The following is a 24,026-nucleotide window of genomic DNA, read 5'->3' as shown; positions in this document are numbered from 1 at the left end:
TGAATTCAAATCTTTTAACTTTGTAATAAACGAAGACGAAGTCACCAACTATCTATAAATTTTAGAAATTTTAATTTAGGAAGTAATAGGCTTGAAATGTGCAAACATTGATATAAAACCCTCTATTAATCGCGATTGAAATATCTTTAGCATTTAATTGCTAAAAATTGCCTAATTTCAACAGAATGACTTTTATTTCATCTAAGTTCCAGTTTTGCTGCCAGTAAGTACCAGCATATCCTGTCGGTATGTTAAGTCTCCAAATTTTATCTAAATTTATTTATCGGTATACTAACTTTCAAATAGTTTCCCTTTCATTCAGTCATCATTTTCAAAACTTGCTTATAAATGAGTCGATTGTATGTCTAGCGTAGCGAGGTTAATTTCTGAAAAAAAAAATGGGGAAATTTATTTTTCTTTTAGAGTGCATAATAAATAAATTTGAGATTCGAATAAGTCTTTTTCTATCATATAATTTCGTAAAACTATTTTTCTCAAAATATTTCGCGTTTGATACCATTTTACAATCGAAAAAATTGGCGAAATATAAATGGATTCAACAGGGTAAAATTGATTATGCTCTAAAAGGAAATTTGAAAATCCACCCGGTTGTATCTGTAGGTGATGAAAAAATTTATCAAGATGGAAAATTTATAAAACTAATTTCGTAAATTAACCTCTTACTTTGCGCTACTTTATCATTGAAAAAATATATAAATTGGCCGAAAATAAATGGGTTCGATGACGTAAAATTGAAAGTGGTATAAAAAGAAATTTGAAAACGCGTTACGATTGTGTCTCTTAGTGATGGAAAATTTATCCAGAGAAGCTCTAGGGTGGTCTACAGCTAACTATCCGACGTGTAACAATGGATTCGCCGAATTAATGAATTCGCGGTATTCAGGAAATGAAATATGAAGACGTGCGCACATGAGTTGGCTAAGAATAATGTTGATTGCAGCTAGTAGAGTTAAGCAATGGTGTGCATCGTTAAAATGCCAATGAAATAACTGAGGGTATGATTCCCTTGGGAGACTATGGAGTGAATTATTTTCGTAGCTTACACATTCCAGGAAGTTTAAAAATCTCATGTTATTGTTGATTTAATTAAAAGAATCTTAGTTGTTGCGCATTATTATTGATACGGTTTCTAGTGGGTGTCCAATAGGGTATTTCCAAGGTTCGTGGTAATTTATCAGCCTTTTTGAGTGATGAGTGATTTATCAGCCTATTGTCCTTTATATTTTTAAAAAGCCAATCCCTACGCACAGCTTATTTTTATTGCATATTTTAAATGAGGATCATCTTACACACTCCTAGAGGAGAGCAGCAACGGTTTCGGAGAAATTCTTGTCTTCGTTTAAAATCGACTCCTCAATCTAGGGGGAGTAGCGGGGGAAGCTTAGGGCAGTAGGAGGCACTACCAACAACCGATTCATCGTTTTGACGGGCGCTATTTTTCTCGGGAGAAGTTCACGGGCACAACTGCAATTTTTTAATTTTGGAGATGAATGTAGATAATGGTTGGTGGGGCTTACAATATTGTTGTAACAAGGGGAAACAAGTGAATGACGGAATCTATATTCATTATTTATCAGTGATTCACTTATATCCCTTGGCTACTACAATATTGTGTTCCCCATCAACCATTATCTGCACTTATCTCCAAAATTGTAAAATTGCTCTTGTAACCCTTGGCTTCTGTGGTCTTCAAGTGATATCAGCCATTAAACTTGCAATTTTTTAGAATCAATATCGATGGAGCAAAATACACGTCGTCAAAAGCGCTGTTTTCAAGTATAGCTAGAACTTCTCGGGCTCACGACCGGGTAAGAAAGTGATTATGTTTACATTTTATAATTAGCGAGATCTGCACAGTTTCATTGTGAATATAATAAGTATATTTTGTATAATATGATTACTGGATAACAAAATTCTTTCCATTATTTACTTGCGGGTGAACAGAAATATTTCCCCACATAAAATTATTCCATTATCGTATATATTGCGTCATTTGTTTTTAATACGATATAGAAACGAAAATCTTTTGGGCTACTCAGCTGAAATTAAAAATAATAAAGCATGCTTTTGTTTCATCAAAACACAGCTTTTCATTTACAATAAGACAATAGATTTTTTTAAAGTGAAGACCTCTTTGGAAATACCCATCCCACACTGCCTCAATCGATGAGGTGAACCAGGGCTCTCCATTGGTCGTAGGCTTAAATGCTCAGATGGTCTAAAATCTTGGTCTGAGTTTAGCTGGGCAATCCATTAAGTGTCCATACAATTTCCATTTTTCGAATGACAGATATTATTTAGGAGATTATTATTTCCTTGAAAAAATAGTTTTCTTTTAGTTACATAATATTATTATTATTAAATAATTTGTTACAAGTCGACCATGAAGTCGGGTGGTAGCATAAAGTTTTTACACAATAATATACATAAACCAAAATGCAAAACAAAATACTTAGTACCACAAAATTTTTAAAAAGCCCTCAACAAAACCATTTTTACACAATACATGTCCCCGTATACCTATCACCAAATCAGCAAAAATACAATACATATCTACATTTACATTACCCTCAAAATCCATTTTTACACAATAATATACTAAGACCAAAGAAAAAAAGACAAGAAACACAAAATTTAAAAAATATACAATTACAAAGCCCTCAAAATTCAATTTTATCTATCCTTTTGGTAAATATAGAGGCGTGAGTTGGAAATGGCTCAGAAAAAATTTCTTCGGGTAAGCCATTCCAATCCTCTATCCCCCGATGTAGGAAGGAAAATTTTATTCTATCTGTCAGCTGCCTTGGGGCCTTAATCTTATAATTATGATCCCTCCTCCCTAGATAACTTGGTCCTTTTAACCGCTTCGTTAGCTCCCTCCACGCAGGATCACCACTGTAAGTTTTAAATACACACTTCAAGCGTGCTTTCTTCCTCCTTGATTCTAAAGAATTCCATCCCAGCGTTTTTAACATTTCCGTGACGCTTGCCTTCCTTCTGAAATTTCCCAAAACAAATCTAGCTGCTAATCGCTGAACTTTTGTTAGTTGCTTGATCTCCCGATTCAAATGAGGATCCCTTACTGACGCCCCGTATTCTAGAATGGGCCTAACAAACGTTTTATACGCGAATTCCTTTGTTTTTTTACAGCTTTTTCCAAGGGTCCTCATCAAAAAATGTGACGCCCTGAAAGCTTTGGTCGCAGTTTTTTCGATATGAGTTCCCCATTGCAAATCCCAGCTTAATGTCACTCCTAGGTAATTACAACATTTGGTTTCTGACAGTAAGTCACCCATAATATGGTAATCATTTTGTACACAACTCCTACCTTTCCGAAATCTAATTAGATTAGTTTTGCTGGCATTGATGATCATTTTATTTTCTTTAGACCATTTATCCAAATTATTTAGGTCATTTTGTAGGATGATACAATCATCTACTTTGTCAATGACTCTATAAATAATGCAATCATCTGCAAACACTCTAATTGTGCTCTTTATATTCCCACTAATATCATTTACGTAGATAATGTCTATGATGGAATAGTATGGACGCTAAAAGTGGATCTTGGGAAGAAGATATATGCCTCATTCAGGTTACGATTGTTTCAGCGATCGTTGGAACCATTGTGCATTCACACACTACCACGGTAAAACCTGTGCTGCCCTCCAGTGCTGAAATCCTGAAATCTAAAGTGAACGAGAACTGAACGGTTAGCAAAGCTGTTGAGGCATTTTGGGTAAAGATATTATTGTGGTAAACGCATATTTTTCGTATAATTCTTCTTAAGCCCATATTATTCCGTGCGGGGATAACATCATGAAAAAATGTAGCGATGGGAGCTTCTCGTCTTTCTCTTGTCGCTTCCTTTTCCGGTTCCGCAGCGCCTAACCGTCGTAAATTGGCAACGTCAGTAACTACGAGAACTATTGTCAGGACATGCTTTCACACGGCTAGTTCGGCCAACTATCGTTAGGACGATCGCTCGGACAATCGTAATGTGAACGAGGCAATAGGGATGGGATAAACGCTTTTAAGATGTGGGTGTGGAGAAGGCAGGAGAGAGTGAAGTGAGTGGATGAGGTAAGGAATGAGCAAGTGTCGGAAAGAGTTGGGGATGAAATATTATTATTGAGAACTGCTCAAAAGAGAAAGGAGAATTGGATCGGGCGCTTTGGAAGAGGGAATATTGTCTTCTTTTAAATAAGCAGTCAAGGGAACAGTGGGAGAAGAAAAGAAAAGAGGAAGAGAAGGCTGAGGGTGACTGACGCAACGAGGTTAGGATGAAGCTACAGGGAAACTAAAGGGGAGGCCTTGGACAGGGTGAGGCGGAGACGACTTTGATGTTTGGGACCTGGCGGTGAGCAGAGGACCAGTTGATGATGAGGTAACCTCATCATCATCATCACTGGTCAACAATCCTAGGATTAGTTTGACGCAGCTCTCCACTCAATTCTCCTATCAGCTAATCTTTTCACACCTACGTAATTCTTCTCTTTCACGTCCTTCCTTACTTGTTTCATATAGTTTGTTCGAGGTCTTCCTTTTCCTTTCTTGCCTTCCTCTTGTCCTTCGACGATTGTCTTCATCAGGCCATCATGTCTGAAGATGTGGCAAATAAGGTTGTTCCGTCTTCTTGTTAAGGTTTTCATGAGGCTTCTCTTCTCTCCTACCCTTCTTAGAACTTCTTCGTTACTAACTCGATCGATCCATTTGATCTTCATTATTCTTCTATAGCACCACATTTCAAAGGCCTCTATCCTTGCTTTCTCCGCTGCGGTCATTGTCCATGCCTCACTTCCGTATAGGATCATACTCCAAATGCAGGTTCTTATAAATTTTTTCTTAACTTCCATATTTAAGTTTCCCGCTATAAGCAGGTCTTTCTTTTGGTGGAATGGGATCTTCGCCTGGACTATTCTGCTGATGATTTCTTTCTTGCTCCTCCCGTCACTAGTTATCTTGCTTCCCAAATAACTGAATTCATCCACCTCTATCAGTTTTTGCTTCCCTATTTTAATGTTAGTCTTGACTTCTTCTCTTCTGCTGCATACTAATATTTTGGTTTTCTTCGTGCTTATATTCAGTTGATATTTACCCATTACCCTACCCATATTAACCAGAATATTTTTCAAAACCTTCTATGTATGAATATTAATTGTTTATCGTGATTAATCAATGGCGTTTTGTTTAGTACATCTTTGTGACCGCGGCTATTTCCTCCGTTATACCGACTATCGGCTTCAAATGGTTTCTGGATAAATTTTAAAATGATATCCTATTAGTTTTATTCATATCATAGAGCAATATCTAACTATAGATAAATACATCATCTTCAATGTTCCACAATCTTAAGATTGGTCTGACTTTACTATCTGCTCAAAACTTCTATGACCATATCTTAACCCTAAAGTTGAAAGGGACATATATGTCCAAATGTTTTTTAAATTATCTCAAATTAAATTGAGAGGGTGTATAATAGTAGGAATTGGTTCTATTAAAGAATAGGCTATGGGCTTCTTGTTTTATATTCTTTTTGTGATATCCTTTAGATATTGCAGTTTCCACATTGTTGAGAATTTTCACTTGAAATGCTGTTTACGAAGTGAAAAATTGATAGTTTATAACAAATCAATGAGATGGTCAATAATGACAGGACTTTCGGTTTATCATTTATTTGTAATAAACCTGTGGAGTTTGTAACCCTTCATATTGCCTGCTCAACTATCCCCAGAGATGTTAAATTCTATAAGTTATAACAATTCTATATTTTTTAAGGAATCACGGATTCGATACATATCGAAATGGAGCCCAGCCAACAAAGGTATTTCCCAATTGCAATGCTATTATGTGCCCATTTAGCAAATTTCGTTGTTCTAGATGCATAAGTTATCAAAATATGCCAATTTGCGTATTTGTCACAATTATCGAATCGAACTTTCGAATGTATTGACACCCGCACTGTAAAATCCCCGATTCTGTTTATATTCCTTCCGGTCATAGGTCATCCACTTCATAATGCCTACTCAACTATCCCACTACATGTTAAATTGTATTAGTTACATCAGTTCGATATATTTTAAATGAATGCAAAAAATTACATCATGTGCCATAACGGAGCGAGAATTGGTATAATTTCACGTCCCATACTGTATCTCAGAAACTATTAGAGATATCGCTTTTATATAAATGATTTTGGAATTAAGGCATTCATACGTAAGGCCTAAAAACGTATTTTGTTATGCAATTTAAAGGCTGCAATCTCTATGGACTTTATAGGGTTAACCCCTTCCACTTGAATTTATTTTCCGTATATCGTGCTCCTATCCTCTATTTATTTTTCTGTGGTTCTTTTTAAATGGAATGCTAGGTATTGTAAGGCTATGATATTTTATAGCTTGTAACCATCGTAGAACAGTGAAATGAAAAGTGATTATTATTGTAAAATTTTTAGTTGAACACATCGAGAACACAGTTGTCGCTACTCGTATAAAATCATTTTATCGCTTCCGAAGGCATCATATTTCATGAAATATGAGTTCTTTATGTTCATCATGGATGTTTTAACATTGTTTAACTTTCGAGCTAAACTCGTCATTGCGCGATATGGCATTGGAAATTCACGAGAAGCTATTCTGGTCATTTCAACGAAAGGGGATAAAACGGAGGCATCTCCTAAAAAAAATTTTTTTCGTTTTTTCAATCACCTTCAATACGGCGAAGAAATAGTCCATTTTTCCGACTGATGGGTTTCCATAAATGATTCCGTAACATTTCATCACGCCATTTTTATGTCTGTCATGTATCTTAATCTATTAGATAGCATATGTTTTTTTTGGACTGCTGATTTTTAAGATTTTATGTCTCCATGAGATATGTCGTGAAATAAATTTAGAGGATGCAAAGACGGGAATTTAGCTCAGTGAGTCAAACGCCTTATCTCAAGGGCGAAGGTATTTACAGTGCCCCGTCGAGGCGACATAAATTGCGGGTTTAACTTTAGGGGACGTGACTTGAAGTTTGAATGCACCAGAGCTTCAGGTAATGCATCTTGAAATTCAAAGCGTTCAAATTCAGTTCAATTTTTTTCGTGCAACGGAATCGTCTGACATAGGATTGTTGTTAGAGAACTCTTTGTACAAGTAGGGGAGAGTGTTCTACGACGGAACACTTTTTCAATTTTTTTAGATAAAGCAAAATATAGTTACTTAAGATTCAGGATATTAGTAGCAATTTAATCCATCAGGATTACTTAACATAAGTTTTAAGTTTTAGACTTGTATCTTTACTATTAAATGTATCTAATTTAAACTTGAAAGTTATACTAAAACTAAAAGTGCTTATAATTGTTCCAAAGTACATCATGTTCATTTACCTAGGAACACTACCTATCGTACCAAGGATCACAAGTTATATTGGTGGGAACTGAAATTAAAAACCTGAAAAATGGGAATCAATATGTAGTTTTTTTATTATATTTGAAAGTACATTAAAGTCGTACATAAAGAAAATAAATGCAGCTTAGGCAAAAACTAAATTTTAAAATATAACTCCTTTCAATTAAAAATAAACTTAGGTTGAAATAACAATAGAGAAATGATGTTTGCTGCAATAAATAAAATAAAGTTTCCTAAAAATTAGTTATTAATTTTTAATGTTACATCTGAAGATAAAGCTGTTACCGTAAAAGATACGCCTTCGAAAGTTGAAATTTCTATAATTATTCGAAGTCTATTGTAAAAATAAGCCTCCATTCTCTTTGTGGATAGCATAAAATGAACGAAAAATATCTCAGGAAAAATCAGCACAAGTTTTAAATTCCTTCTATGATTCCAAATAATTTTATTCAGCGTTTTAATGTTAACTGAACCTAAAGTGAACCCAACAAAATTTTTGCGTTGCCGAAGCTCAGTAGCTAAGGAGTTTCGACTTCATGTTTATGGGACAAAAATGCTTAAAAATGTCTCTCCTACCACGTCCTGAAGTATTGCATATTTCTCCTGAAAACCCCTGCATACACATGAGACAGTCTTCATTGCGAGAAAAAGTCCACAGCGAGTTGTAAACTTGCGTAGATTATGTGCTCTTTCGCCAATGTTTTATTAGTGCTGATTGTTATTGAATTTGAAAAAAGAGACCGTTATGTTTCCGTTGTTTGCTTTGTCTTAAACTTCTCCAGATATTTGATGCGACAAATCGACCGGCTTAACCCTTTTGCGCACACATTAATGACGTCACTGACTCTGGCATAGCGTTTCACTACTTCTCTCACTCCTCGGCATCGCGCATCCAGCTCGCCTGGTACGTTTTTATTTACACTCTCGTGAGCGATTCTTTCTGCCAATGATCTCTATCTCTCTCTCAACGAAATAATGGGCCAAAGCTGCAAATGGCGTCATTAACTCATGAAAGTGGGTGGTAACTTAGGCATTTTTTATTTTAACGTAATGAGGAAATGGCTGAGGAACGAGGAAGACTATTTTTTCGTCGTCATTTATCTTTCCCTTCCATCGACTGAATTCTTTCAATAGATTGGGATTGGGAAATAATTGGGATGAATGTGGGGTTCCCATACGGGGAGAGTGGTAGCTGAGTGGGTAGAACATTGGGGCATTGATTGAAGGGTCGAGAATTCAAATTCCGGTGAGGCCCTCGGATCTCCGCAGAGGGAATATGCATCGCGAGGGAATATGGTTTTGAAAGAAGCCATTAACGAAAGGTGAGCACCATACCGATGTAATGATCTGTGCAGTGGCTTGAGAGCCGAAGGTTCGTGGTTCGATTCCCGGTTCAGAGAAATTTTTTTTCATGGCAATGAATGTAATTACACCACCGTTCACGCGATATGTTTGCAATAAACCGCATGGATAACGGATTCTTAATCAAATTAATCAAATTGAATAATATCGAGAATCATCTGCAAGTCTAAGTAAATTTATTGCTACATTTAGTTCTCTTGAACGATTTTAGATTGGATGATAGGAGTTCACGGACAGAGTGTTAACTACTTGGGGTAGTTAACTGTTAACTAGCAGCGAACTACTTGGGATAGCTGGTAAGATGCTGGCCTCTCGATCGCGGTGGAAATATTTTAAAGAGCAAGAGAAAAGCTATCCTCACGGAATTCAATACTGTTCCTGAGGCGGTCAAAAAGTTAACGTAAATTGAGTGAAGCTTTCCAAAGCAATTATTTATCGAAAAATCCTTTCTTAGTACGGCTAAACATGGCATGAGGAATATAACATGGAAATTTCACAGCCGTATCTTCAATGGGTTGGACTTTGTGGTAATTAGTGAGTGAATCAATCAGTCAGGACTCGTTGCTTTACATAAGAGACTAGCAGGCCACCCAGCGTTGCTCGGGAAGAATACAGGAGTACCCAGAGAAGTGGGAAGCTTGGAAATTGGATTTCATGGTGACATGGTAGGATTTTTAGACTAAGGAAAAAAGCAGGTATGATGATGGTGTACGTATGTATCAGCAAACAATAGAACAAATGATTTCTGTACACCGGTCAGGGGATCATCTCAGGGGACGTCCTTTATTTACGTGAGGTGATTTGGTCGATTTTCGTAACTGCCCTCCCCCGTTGGTGAGATTACGTGAGATTTGGCTCGACTCCAAAAGAAATAATTTTTTCATTATTTTTATTTAAGATTAGTTAAAACTAGTATTTAAGATTACTAAGATTGTATGTTTACACTGTTTCTTGTGGAAAAGAACGTAATACTTGCCTTCTCCCCCGCGTGAGATTGGGTGAGAATCGGCTTGACCCCTCCCCATAAACGCCTCACGTAATTAATGGATGTCCCCTTATACAACGCTCCACATTGACCATTATGTGCGTCCGTACGTGGTTTCACCAAAAACGCAGTGTGAACGTATGCCTCAGCAAAAAGGTTGGCACTAAGAAGAATAATGATTAAGTTTACATTCCTTTGAGTTATGTTTTCCCTTTGAGTGTATCAAGAGGTGTGCCTTCCCTGCAGGATGTCCAACCACGGAAGTTGTATGTCGTGACGTTACAAACGTCAATTAGAAAACTACGAAAAGTACGCGTCGGACACAACCAGAAATAGCACTACAAGCTTTGGGAGCATGATATTCACCTACATACCAACTTTGGGTGTAATCCGTGCAGCCGTATAGAAACGCATAGACAAACAAACATCCTATAAAATACAAATAAATTCATAGGGTAGGGAAGAAATGGATGGAACTGCATAGTAGAAAAAAGGACGCGAACAAAGGTGCTGTGTTAATGGAAAAGTAGTACATATAGATATAGATAGTCGAAGAAAAGGGGGGGCGATTTCACTTATTTGTGGGACACCGGTTGTCAATTTAACTGTAGCAGAGCTAATTTCGTCCATAATCACTTTTTTCCTGCATTTCTCTGTAAGACGTGTTGTGACAACGTAGGTTTCCACGGTGTAAGAATTTCAATGTCTCCATACTTCCGGTAATATCGAGTCGATTGTTGGTTTAAGACAACAATTTCTTTGACCTGAAGACGCTGGCAGCAGTGCCAGCGAAACTGTTGTCTTAAACCAACAACCGACGCGCTAGCACCTGATGAATGGAGACTTTGGAACCCCATGAATGTTGGTAAACTTTCTTCGTGATTGCCACCGGGTTAAAAACTCCATTTCTGTCGAAGTCTCAAGCTTCGTCTCTGGGCTCACCCTAAGGGCTGCTGAATGTCGTTTTATTGAATTTTCTGAATTCTCAGACGCGTCGGCAGAAGTGGAATTTTTGACCTGGTGGGAATCCCGAGAAAGGTTCACCAATGTTATTCGCCAGGAAAACATAAAATATTATCATCCCATGACTGTTATTTGCATTAAAATTATTTTGTGAGGTGTCATGTTAAATAATTTCGTTAATAAAAATTTACCGATAACTTTTTTTCTCTCTTCATCTGATTTGAGACTGTCGTGATGCAGGAATACAAAATGTGTTTCCCGAGATCTATCTTAGCAAAACCTGTGCTGATTACCATTTCGGAGGTCACAGTTTTACGGAGAGAAAAAAAATGGCGTTTGAGACTTGAATCTTGCGATACTAACGACATTGGGCTATAATAATAATATTTACTTGTCTGTGTTCCTTTTTAAATATCAGTTTTGCGTTTGCTATTTTTCTGTCAATGGGTATCTTTTCTTTTGAAAACGACTCCTTCCACATTTTCTCCAAGAAAGGTACAATATCTGGCGTCAATTTAATTAACTCCATTGAAACAAGCGCAGATATTTTCAGTGGACCCGAATAGGTTTCACTTTTAACCGTCCGTATATGTTTAGTTATTCCATTAAAGTGGATTATGTTTTCTTTCATCGATTCTTCCATTAATGGAATATAGAAACCATCTGCAGTACCGTCTGTAGATTAACGATAGGGAAGTGTGAGTTTAATGTGTTAGCTTTGTCAAATTTTCGGTAATTATTTGACCGTTTTCGTTCCAAAACGATGATACGGTTGAAAAGTTTCCTCGGAGCTCCCTCGCACGTGAAGCACGAAGGCCAAAGTGACTTGGGGCTTTCCTTGGGTATCAACCAGGTATTTTTATAATGAAATTCGTAAATTCTGCACGTATGGACTTCTGCGCTTTCGAACGTTAAGACCCTTAACTTTCCTTTGCTGCAAGTACTATTGTTTTTCTATCTAACTTTATACTATTTTTTCAATAAAATTTAAATAATTCTCCGTTTTCTGAGGTCCCTACTAATACTCTGACGGATAAAACAAATATCTGGAAAAGCATATCTATTTCTCTAAAAATACTCTTATGATGTACCTATATTTAATTGGAAATCAACATTCTACGCATTGATTACATGCCGGTGAACATAATAAATCTCATCAACTTAGCTAATAAAGTTATTTTTTTGCATCTTTTGTTTTCACTGAACAGATATTTTTGTGTTTTAGTGAAGCAAAAAAATGTTTAAACGTATTATTCCTTCAGTTGATGACAATTTCATGAAATACCAGTTGCTATTAAATAACAGTTGCTGGTCGATTTTTTGACTTGCGGCGACACAATCAATGCAACAGCGTACTGTGCGACTTTACAAAAACTGCGCCGCGCTATTCAAAACAAAAGGCGTGGCATGCTGAGTGCAGGTGTCGTTTTGCTCCACGATAATGCCCGTCCACACACAGCAAATCGAACACAAGACCTTATCACTTCTTTTGGCTGGGAACAATTAAACCACCCTCCATACAGTCCCGATCTAGCGCCGAGTGACTACCATTTGTTTATGCACTTGAAGAAGCATCTGGCGGGTCAGCGCCATTCCGATGATGACGAAGTGAAAACGACCGTGAAGCAGTGGTTGTCTAATCAGGCGGCAAGCTTATTTGACGATGGCATACAAAAGCTGGTCCCAAGATACGATAAATTCCTCAATAGTAATGGGAATTATGTAGAAAAGTAGAGTAAAGTATGGCCTTTCAAGTGAATAAATGATTTTTTTAAAATGTTCTTGTTGTTTTTTTATGTCAAAACGGTACTTACTTTAAAAACATGCCTCGTATACACAAATTGGACTGCTAGTCGCATGCCTAATATGCTCAACACTCCAGACCATCTTGTCCGGCATAGTCCACAAATTCCCACGGGAGGGTAAGACGTCTCGGCAGCTTAACTGGCAAAAGGACTTGACAGAAAATCGGAAGATCCGAGTTCGAATCCCGATCAAGGCGAATGTTTGTTTTGTCCGCAGATTTTTCGCACCGAGATGAATCGGTGCCTGAAAATTCTCTGCCACCACCGGGATTCGAGCTCGGACTCGCAGGGAAGTCAGCACTCTATACCAATCAGATCCACCCACATTTCTACGCGGTCGAAGTTGTCCACTGTATTTCTTTCCCTTACCTTGAGTGGGCACTGTGTCGAGTAGCGTTCAGTTGTGTTTGTACGTTCCGTCCCGATCTCGCCTTCCCCTAGTTAACCTTGCTTTGTCGGGGGAGGTACACGGGGGAGGACGTATCCTCTTCGACACCCTCGGCTGCACTTTACAGTCTCCCGAGCACTGCGTCGTCAGCGGTTCTGTCCCATCATTCGAGGCCCCTCCTTTATCTCGTGAATCTTCCGTGAACGACATCTATTAATTTCGGGGCGGCCATGTTTCCCAACGTCAGCAAACTTGAGACGTGTTGTTTGCGGGATGCAAGGTTGTGACTATCTATCTGCGCGATACGGGAAGCCATAATGAAGTTGACGACTCTACGAGCGGAAGAGGATGCTGTTTGCGGGAGATATGTGACGGGCCCTTATGTTTAAATTTGGATGGCATGCCAGTTTTCCATAATTCTGGATAATATCTCGATTTATGTCACCTCCCTCACTGTATTTTTCTCTGCTCAGTGGCGTGATGGTCTTCAAAAGAGGACAGAATTGCACTTGTTGCATAACTTCCATTTGTTCCAACGAGAAACGCACTTAAAAAATCGTTTCTTTCTCATTTTTCATTGTCCTTAAAAATGACACAATGTGTTGAAACCATGGTTGGTTGTTGGATTTAAAAGTGTGGAAATTACCACTTGTGTTCTTTCATCATGAGGAATGGACTATTTAACAGGTACTCCTTCAAAAATAAATTCAATGACCGCGTCTCATGCTTAATTGGCCTTTGAATCTTGTAGTCACTTAATAACTTCAATGAAAAACTTTTCATATTGCATATTCTTAGTGGATGTGAATCATAGCATTCAATGTACTCCACAGGTTTGTAAATTTATTGGATGCCTTTGCGAGAGGCACCATACTGGGTTTAGAAATGTCTCGTAGAATGACAAGCGTCTACTGTTAACCTTCGATTCGATTGCTGAAATTTTCTAACTCTGTAACTATAGGAAATGTTAAATACATGCTTACACTGTAGCATGACTTCCGAGCAAGAGGTGTCTGGATCCGCAGTTTTTGTTTTCATTCTTAGAAATAAAGTTCAGAGTTCATTCTTGGAAATATTTTTAGTGATTAGTATGGTACTAGCAAATCTGTATCCTATCAGAGACATTATCATTCAAAATTTGATTACTTTTCTTTGTCGTCATTCCCCTAGTGGCGTGATGCAAACATTCGCTATGAAGTTTGGATGTGGGAGGGTGTACTGTACCCTATATCCAAAAAAAATGTATATCCTATCAGAGTTATTGTCGTTCAAGTATTGATAAACCTTCTTTTGTTCTTTGAATGAAGATGACGCGACGAGCGGAAGAGGCATTAGCGGATACAGAAAACACTCAAAGGGGGGGGGGGGGGGGGCGCAAAAGATATTGTGAGCTACCTATACTTTTATCGTAATGAAAAATAATCAAGTTACATGCAAAGTTTAAGAAATTTTTTGTTAACTGATTATAGACAAGATTATATACAAGACAATGACATAAAAATCTTCACACATCTTATGACATAAAAAGTTACAGTTGTGGTTCTGCAATGTTCGGCAATGAAGGCGGCCCTTGCGGGGCCTAGGGGCCGCCTTCGCCCCCTGCGCCCATCATATGTATCCGTAACTGGGAAGAGGATACTGTTTGCGGGAGATATGTGACGGCCCCTAATGTCTAAATTTGGATGGCATGCCAGTTTGCCATAATTCTCGCTAATATCTCGATTTATGCCACCTTCCTCACCGTATTTTTCTCTGCTCAGCGGCGTGATGGTATCCAGAAGGGAACAAAATTGAACCTGTTGCATTATTTTCATTTGTTACCACGAAAAATGGACCATTTAACATTTACCTCTTCAAAGATCATTTACCTCTTCAAATGGTCACTTCTCATGTTTAATTGGCCTTTGGCTCTTGTATTAATTTAATGCATTTAATGACAGATTTCCATACTACCCATTCGTAGTGGATGCGAATCATAGCATTCGATTCAGTCGACATGTTTTAAATTGGATGTCGTGGCGAGGGGCTGGGGGTACTGGGTTTTCAAAAATGTCTTGCAGAAGAGCAAACGCCAATTTGTTAACCTTCGATTCTCTACCTGAAATTTTATAATTGTAATATCATGGAAAATGTGAAGCATATGAATTTATGTCCCCCTCAGCATGGCTTCCGGGCAAGAGGTATTTTAGGATCGGCAGTTTTTTTTTAATTCTACCTAGGAAATAAATGCAGATTGTTCATGATTTTACAGGTTATTACGATACAAATTAATGCGTATCCTATCAGAGATATTAGCGCTCAAGACTTAAATAACCTTCTTTGACGTCATTCCCTTTTATATTCTAAAACATTAGCTATGAAGTTTGGATGTGGAAGGGTGAACCCTCTATCAAAAAATGTGTATCCTATCAGAGATATGACCGCTCAAGATTTGATTAACCTTCTTTGATATCTCCCTAGTATACTCTCAAACATTCACTATGAAGGTTGGATGTGGGAGTGTAAGGAAGTTGATATGAGAACGTTTTGGCCAAGAAAGTAACGAATGACATATGTTTTTATGACATGTGTCAAAATTTTTTGTGTATTCTATTCTGTTCTTATATACATATATATATGTGTATACTTTAAATTATATTACTGTATAAAAAACGCGATCGTAACATTTTTATGTAAAAATATTGTATATCTTTGTCATCTTCGTATTTTATATTGTACATGTTTTCTCTTTCATAGCCCTGAGGATGATTTTAAATAAATCGAAACGTTGGCTATAACTTGGTTTATATTGACCTAAACTCCAAGAGATATCATAAAAAGTTATTGAACAAGGCCAAGAATAGAAGAGGAAAAGTAATAAGAATGACATATGACCACATAAACATACCTATGAAGCTTTTGAAGGATTTGAAACAACGTTGAGGAAGGTTGAATGAAGACCTAAAGGGAATGGGAAGTTGCATCTAATGATATACAATGTGAGGAGATGGAGTAAGACGTGAAATGCTTTTATGGACCAAGTATGTGCTCGTTTGTGATCTTTCTGGTTATAAATTCGTTTATGATCGAAGGCATGAGTGGTTGTTGGAGATAGCCGTGACCTAGGATTTTGCTGTTAATCTTAAGCTAGGGTATTGGTTATATTAGCGTTGAACGTAAAAGTAAATCATTGTGCAGAGGATATGGGGATGTGGCGGTATATTGGGTAAAAATTAATCCCCCACAGTGGCGGATCTACGGCGGGCTAATCCCACCATTGTGTCGAAACACACACTAGGTAAAATCGAAGTATTTGGGGGTTACCACTATGCGAAAAAGTGCTTAGTTATATTTTCCTACATATTTACCTTCTTTAACGAATTGGAATACAAATTAGTTCTAAATTTAGGGCCTATTTTACATACTTTTGGTATATTTCAATCCAGAGGTAGATCCAGGGAGGGGCTATAGACCCCCCTTGTGTATTCAATTCACACTAGGTAGAATCGTAATCTTAGGCTCCCCCCCCTTGTCCCTATCCTGGATCCGCCACTGATCCCCCACCGTATAGGCTTTAATAGATTTCAAAAAAATAAGTTGCGGGAAACGTTTTCATGTAACATTTGATTAAAAGGTGGTTTCTGTAGACACTGAAGCCGATGAGCGCGGAAATGCTTGTTACAATCTGAAAATGACAATTTTGGGCATCATGACGACTGTTTGATCATAAGTAAAATATCCTAGATGTTGGCGGGGTTGAATATATTCTATTTTATCTTAAATACTGGAGAAAACTCTAGTATTTACGTCTTTCCTTATTGCTCCTCTTACCAGAGCTCCCAATTTTTAGCCACAAATGAATTCTAACTTTATTTGCAAGATATTTAGACCGTCTACGAATTTAACCCAGTACAGTCTGGCCGAAATTATTTCTATCCAAAAAACTGTGTCGCACTGTCAGTGTGTAGTTGCGATCGATGTCTGTCGAATGGCTATGAATCAACCAGAAGTACTACAATTTTTAAAGGCACTGTAACAGCTTTATGATGAATTTCGCGAATTAAATAAATTCATTGTGATAATACTACTAGTTTTGATGAAAACGTATAATGCCATCATATTTAAGCGGCTCTAGATTGATTTTACGAGTAGGTCCAATGCATTAAGTAAACAAAAATGTAGCCCTTTTAAGATCAGATTAGAAATAATTATGTTAAAACTTCAAACTTTAATGGTAGTAACATTTCGCATGAAATATACGACTAGAATGTGATCCAAACACATGTTAATGTGGAATAAATAATGTTATTTGGTGTCTGAGAAATTGATTTCAATAGAAAAACAGGCATTATATGGTTAATAATCCAAGTGTTGTTTGAAAAGAATCTTTTAATTTTAAATACTTAACAAAAAAGGACACAACAAGTCAGATACAGTAGACATGAATATTAACGCTAATATCTCCGACTGTGTTTTCTCCTCATTAGACCTCTCCTCCTGTAGTTTTTTCGTGGATTTTTTTTTAATTTATGGAATCCAATCTGGAGCCCGTGAGAATTATGATTTCTTTTTCATAAGATAAGACTGAATTTCTCCTTATGCATTGCTTTTTTCAATAATATTATTTTATTAAGAAATTCTTTTAATTTTAATAGTAGTGGCGAGTAGAAATAAATTGCGAAAATTTCCATGATGATTTGGAACGTTTAAATGGATTTTTGTCTTCACTCTAGGTCTACGTAGGGATGTTTATACAGCCTGAATCACATGGAAATATACGATGCACATTATATAACATGAAATACTTTGGACACCAAGTCGGGGAAATTATAAATAATTACTAAATAAATGACCGTGTGATGTAGGATCTAATGGTTAATGCTGTCAATTTTAGCTTAATTTAAAAGCATGGTTTAACATATGGATAGAAATATATAAACTGATCGTGTGATTTTGGGTAACCTTGCTATTCTGACCGATTTATTGTCACGCCGCTGAAAGTTAGTAGCCTTATTTTTTGTGATGAAAATGACCCTGTTTTGTAGAAATCGATAATATCGGCAATTATTTTCACTTTCAATGGCAGGGGTAGTTTAATTATGCCTAACATTAACTCATCATGTGATTTAGGCTCATTCATCTATTTTGGTGGACTTGTGATGAATAAATGGTGATGATAAGTATTCGATTACGAGTTGTCGAAGATATGTCCTCCTCCTTCAATTTTTTCTAGGATTTTCGCGTAACAGTTTTTCGTCGCTCATCCATCAGTATTTATGAGAGATCAAGCCCTCAGTACTCGGTCCATTGTTCCTCGCTGCCTGCCCGCCCCCGGCGGTCTCCACGAAGACTCGTCACTGTGGTCGTAGTAATCGATTCCTCGTATGAAATCTTCATGTATCGTCGACCGTCGCTTCTGAAATAAAAAAAAATCCGAAGAGTCAAGCGTGGAAAAAGGAAAAGCTTGGAAGAGTCAAGGAATGGAAATTTTTCATATTGAAGTAAAAACTTGCAACTTGCCGCGACTATAAAATTTACTACGACTTAGTTTGTAACGTTACTGCCATGGACGTACCCAGCGGGAGGCACAGGAAGCAGATTCCCCCCTTGGAAGCGAAAATAAATTTAGTTCAAAACGAAAGTTATGAACGAATTTTCCTTTTTAGTAAATGTATTAGTATAAGACATGAAGCTAAAATAAAAATCATTATTTTTTCAAGCAAATAATTATAAAAAATTAATAAATTGTTGTCATAATTTCCTTAAAATTTTGGTTTCATTAACTTTTTCTGTGCAAAAAAGTTACAACTTCAACGACCACGGCTAGTTTTGCCCCCCCCCCCCCCAGTTTTGATTCTGGTTACGCCCATGATTGCTAAATCTTAAAGAATATGTAGTGACATCAAAACCTCGGTTGTAATAATTTTATCATCGTGGATAATTGCAATTATTTTGATTGCGCACATCTTGAAGATGATGTTGTAACATTGAAATCTATGTCGTAATAAATTGTACTATCGTGTGAAAATTGCAAGTGTTCATTTGAATCTGCAATTAAAAATCCAAAGTATGCCTAATCACATTTGATATTGATGAATTCATCTCGTGCTATTAACCAGATTAACTAAGTTGCATTGGCCGCCGTTTGGTAAGACGACTTTTCTCCTATTTTCAAGGCTTGTTATTCGGTGTCCAATTTCACACTGACTTACGCGCCTTGAAAATGGGAGAACAGTCGTCTTCCGGAACGTCGGCCTATGCGACTGAGTAAACCTGGTTGAGAACACGAGATAAATTCATCGATATAATGCATCAGGAGAAATTAAAATCGTTTAGCATTTGATATATCTACATATATATGTTAAACTGCCAGCCACCTACAGAGGTGTTTGGCAGGGGATGAACTATCACCAAAATGTACCAGGGAGTTAAAATTTACTTCCACTAACATGCACTATGCGTCATATACGCTGAATAAGACACATAATATACGGTATCATACTTAAGAAGACAATCTACCCATGAAGCTAGAGTATGAAAAAAGTGCTATTAGAAATATGAGGAAACAAGGGCGTAACCAGGATCAAAACTAGGGGGAGGGGGGCGGGGGTGCAAGCCATGGTTGTTCAAGTTGTAGATAAGATTTAAGCATGGAAAGGGTGAATGAAATCAACATTTTAAGGAAACTGTAACTGCTCTTAATTTAAAAAAATATTTGCATGGAAAAATATTATTTTCCTTAAAGAATTTGCGATTTTTGCTTCTGGGGGGGGGGGGGGGGCTTTGCTTCAGCTACCCCTCCTACCCCTCGCTGGGTACGCCCATGCGAGGAAAATTCAGAAACTTGCATACACGTGATCTGTAATCGAGAGAACCGGGTTCCAATCCCGGCTAAGACAAATACTTTTTCACTGCGAAATTGAATTCTGAGGGCTTTTCCAAACGTTTATTTTTTGACTTTGGTGTTTCATGTTTTTTGCTTTGGTCTTCATATATTATTGTGTAAAAATAGATTTTAAGGGCTATGTAAATGTAGATAGGTCTTGTTTTTTGCTCATTTGGTGCTATGTAAATGGGGACATGTATTGTGTAAAAATGGATTTTGAGGGCCTTTTCAAACATTTGTTTTGTATTTAGTATTTTATGTTTTGTATTTTGGTATTATGTATATTTTTGTGAGTGAAGAAACCTATCAGCCAAGCTGGTACTTTGTATTTTTCTCTTCTTATACTTTCTGATTTTATGTTACCACCCGACTTTATGGTCGACTTGTAAAAATTTTTGTTATAATAATAATTCCAAAACTCAACAAACGACCACGATTTCAACACGATTTCAGTGTCATTTTCAAGGACACTGAAAAATCTTAAAAATGACACGATGTGTTGAAATTATGGTCGGTTGCTGAGTTTTGAATAGGGTGGTTTCCTATAATTTTTTAATTATCAAAATCGAAAGATTGTTTCTCCTGCAGTATGCATTTCACGTTTTTAGATTTTTAAATGGCGATATCTATTCTTCGCGATTACATGAAAAATGAAAATTTTCAAGCGCACGAAAACGCGACGGCTAAGTATGAATGCTGGGGAAATCCCGTGTGACGTCATTCTGGTTCCACTGCCGCCGTGTGAGGTGAACTTGGAGGGAGGATATGTGCGCCGCTGCGATGCAGGCTGTTAGCAGGTAGCAGAATACCCTGCTAGAAGGTAGCGCTTGGCTTCAATAAGGATTATTAATACCCTATCAAACGAGGGAAACTTTCCGACCATAGGCAATTTTAATAGGTGATCATTAAGAAATGTTTCCCTGAGCTCTGTGTCTCATACATGCATTGGTAATCTCAAACGATGTAAAACTCCTGACTACTCGTACAGAATCTATGTCCGTGGGACGTCACGTGGAGTGGCATCGCAAGGCCGCCAATCTGGCCTTTTTCAAATGACGTTAAAATTGACCATTGCCATTCGTCTAAACTGGGGTTTCAAAAACCAAATATATAATTTGTATATTATGAATACACTAATGTTGGGTAACAAATCGCAATGAGTGCCTTTCGTTTACTTTGATAAAGGTAGCTACCCTATTGGTGTGTGTTGTTTTTAATCTCAAACATGAAAAGTCCGTTTGCTTGTCACGCCTTTGTGTCCCCTCCCACCAGAAAAAAATCCTGGATCCGGCCTTGGATCCATTTCTTCGCCTCTTCCAGGTTTTTATTTGAGAGTGGTCTTTAACTAAATCCCACAAGAAGAAGCCGCATGGTGCCAAAGACGGTGACCATGGGACATACTAAGTCGTCAACTCCTCTTCGGTAGAGATTCATTCATATATTCACGCAGTAGCGGATACAGGAAAACTCAAGGAGGGGGCACAAAAGATTTCTTGAGCTGCCTTTACTTTTTTTATACTAAAAGTTGTCATCGAACTTCCATCAAATCAAGCCAAAAACGATTTTATACTCAAGATTATTGACTAGTGATGATGAAGTTTGGTTTTACCCTTACCTTCTTCTTGAGCAGCCTTCCCCTGGCGTCCAATTCCCTTCCCCATCCCGCCCTATTTCTCCTCCATGAGACATCCTGATCGTCCAGCGGCCCTTTTCTGCACCGGCGGGAGAAGAACGGGTGCACTACAGGGGTCAGGAGGTCAATGTGGACGTCCTCAAGCTGCGTGGGTCCCGTCAGGAAAGACACGATCATCCCGACCGTTAGGCTAATAGTCAGCCCCACTAAGCAGTAAAGGGTGTAGGAAAGCTGGAATATGGGCCAAGGTGCCTCGATCTCTGAGGGACCCACCGTTGCGGACTCCAGCGTCGAGTTCCACCTGAGGAGAACGGGATTATATACAGATTGGTAAAGGGGGAAATTTTCATGATTTTCGTAGGTCACCAACCGTTAAAGAACCGTACAGTTTAAATTTCTCGTATGACTTATTAAATTGCAAAATTTTCTTGTGACACTCTTTTCAATTAATTGGTAAAAGCGAGGTGGGAAAATTCAAATCCTGTCGCGAAGTAAAAATCGAATTCAATTTTCATGATTTTTGTATACCACCAATATTTAAAGGACCTTTTAATGAACATTTCCTAATAAATTATTACATTGCGAAATTTTATTGAGACATTGAAATTCTAAATCTGCACAAAGGAATTCTTTGCGGCTTGCGTTGCCATGCTACGACCGTTTTATTAGAGCAGTTGGTAATTTAAAAGTCAGGCAATTAGGTAAGACCTTAGGTGCCGCCCGGTTAAAGTGAAGGAGGGAGTGAAGCTGTAGCTTACAAAACGAAAATGGCGGATTTTATTTAGATCTAATGATTGTATCAATATTTTTCGGTTTTCATTTGCTTTGTAGAGGCTAGATACGAGAAAATATGCTCAATAATTTGTTGTGAATTTATTAAATTGTAGAGGATAAAGTATTCTTCTCTCCATTCTTAATATGACTGCTTTTACATTTCAATCAACATGTGCCGCAGACAATGGCCGTGGGAAAGGAATTTCCACTTGCTTTTCTGATAAATTTCACTTAATTATTCCCCTTAATCTGCTAAATATTTTGATTATTTATCATGCTCCCAGAATAACACGACTTGGGATTTAATTTGTTTTTCTATAACTCAAACTTCTATGAAGACTTTTTTCGATTTGTAATGAATTTTGTAAAAGTGGTATTTAAAAAATATCCTTTGAGGATGGTAAGTTACAATGGGAAACTTTTTTATTTCGATTCAATTATTTGTCTCCGGCATCACGTTATCAAAGCGACGTATTGCTGGATAGAAGTCATGAAGAAACCAATAAGTATCACGATCCCGCACTATAATTTTATCTTTTTGCATGTACCCAATGCCAAAACTTGTCGAAGCTCCTTACGAGACGGTGCTGTCGAAGACCAGAGGCACCAAGGTGGACATTGGGGCCTGGGTTGGGGGTAGAATGCACCCGGCTGTCGACATTGGCTTCTCTGGATACTTGAGTTGTCCAGTGGCTTTGGCGTACTGAGTACCGAAGGATATGCATCCCATAACCAACAGTCCTGTCAGGCCTCCCGTGAAAGCACCCTGTGGAAAAAGCAGTGTGGTGACAGTTGTTGTATATGCATACATCTATAAAATATTCAGCCAGACACTGCCCTCTAGAGTTTTAGGAAGGGGATGAGTATTAACAGAAATTTACCAAGGTATCTGTTTAATAATTGTGGTTATCGGAGCTCTTCACGTCCGAACGTTTGGGGGTAATCGCTAGGGTTTGAAGTCAGTATTTTCACTCAGTTAATATGCACCATATAATTACCTTGCATTCAAATTTAGGGCTAAATTGAATCTACTCATTCAATATCAGCGTCAGGTTTACAATTCATTAAAGTTTGAGCGTACACCAACCCTTCCTGGTGTTGTCTTCCGTTTTGGAATAAGACTGCTTAAATGCAAAAATGCTTTTACGACGATAAAAAATTCTCCCCCTACCTAGCCTTGCTGCAATTGAAATTAAATTGAAACCGATCAATTTGAACACGTCAAAATACATCGGCACAGAGGAGCCGCAAACCCTGATCTCCTTTATGGCGGTTGACGACGCACATCAATTCTCCACCACTCCTCATGATGAAGGGGTTGGTATTTTTAAATTGTGTAAGGCATGTTAAATCTACCGCATGTAAAATAATTAATTAAAGCCAAAGTTTGCATTCAATGAAACAACTATCTATTTCGAGAAGCGTTTGGCATTCCGAATACCATTAAAAAAATATGACATTAAAAGAGGCGTAGCAAGGTACGTGGTCTCCCCACTCAGTGATGTAACGCGAAGGTTGGTTTGAAAAGATGTGCGTAGAGCTCTTCCTGAACTTAGAATCAGACGTATGAATTCCACAAATTCAGGGTATTGGGGCCTATTCCTTTCCCTGGGCCACCTCTCGCTCCGAGGATTAGTTTTGGGGGATTTCCGAAGGCTTCATTCGGAATTTGAGCCTGGTACTCCTCGATCAGCAGCAGGCGGAAGGAACTCTATCCACTGGACTACCACGCTCCCCAATCTCAATATATACAGTTGAAATTTCTTTGCCCTAAAATTTAATGCAATGTAATTATATGGTTCATACAATGCGAGCCATGTATTCTCAGTTCTC

At 37.7% G+C, this 24,026-nt stretch overlaps 2 protein-coding genes across 2 annotated transcripts in view; both read right to left on the bottom strand.

Moving 5' to 3' along the window:
• The window catches only part of LOC124163526 (sodium-coupled monocarboxylate transporter 1-like), a 57,394-nt gene extending 44,324 nt beyond the window's left edge, over window positions 1-13,070 (bottom strand). Inside the window, exon 1 of the mRNA XM_046540493.1 lies at window positions 12,903-13,070. The gene's annotated coding sequence lies outside the window, so the exon portion shown is untranslated. The remainder of the gene's footprint in view (window positions 1-12,902) is intronic.
• Window positions 13,071-17,283: 4,213 nt separating this feature from the next.
• Window positions 17,284-24,026, bottom strand: part of LOC124164179 (sodium-coupled monocarboxylate transporter 1-like) — a 29,548-nt gene continuing 22,805 nt past the window's right edge. The window contains exons 12-14 of the mRNA XM_046541381.1: window positions 22,772-22,959; window positions 21,402-21,720; window positions 17,284-18,316 (exon numbers count right to left, since the gene is read on the bottom strand). Coding sequence (XP_046397337.1) covers window positions 18,185-18,316; window positions 21,402-21,720; window positions 22,772-22,959 — 639 coding nt within the window. The 3' untranslated portion in view covers window positions 17,284-18,184. The remainder of the gene's footprint in view (window positions 18,317-21,401; window positions 21,721-22,771; window positions 22,960-24,026) is intronic.

Source organism: Ischnura elegans, chromosome 8 (assembly GCF_921293095.1).
Source record: "Ischnura elegans chromosome 8, ioIscEleg1.1, whole genome shotgun sequence".
NCBI classification, from domain to species: domain Eukaryota; kingdom Metazoa; phylum Arthropoda; class Insecta; order Odonata; family Coenagrionidae; genus Ischnura; species Ischnura elegans.
Note: the sequence above shows the minus strand (reverse complement) of the source record. Positions and strands in the feature narration are given on the sequence as shown.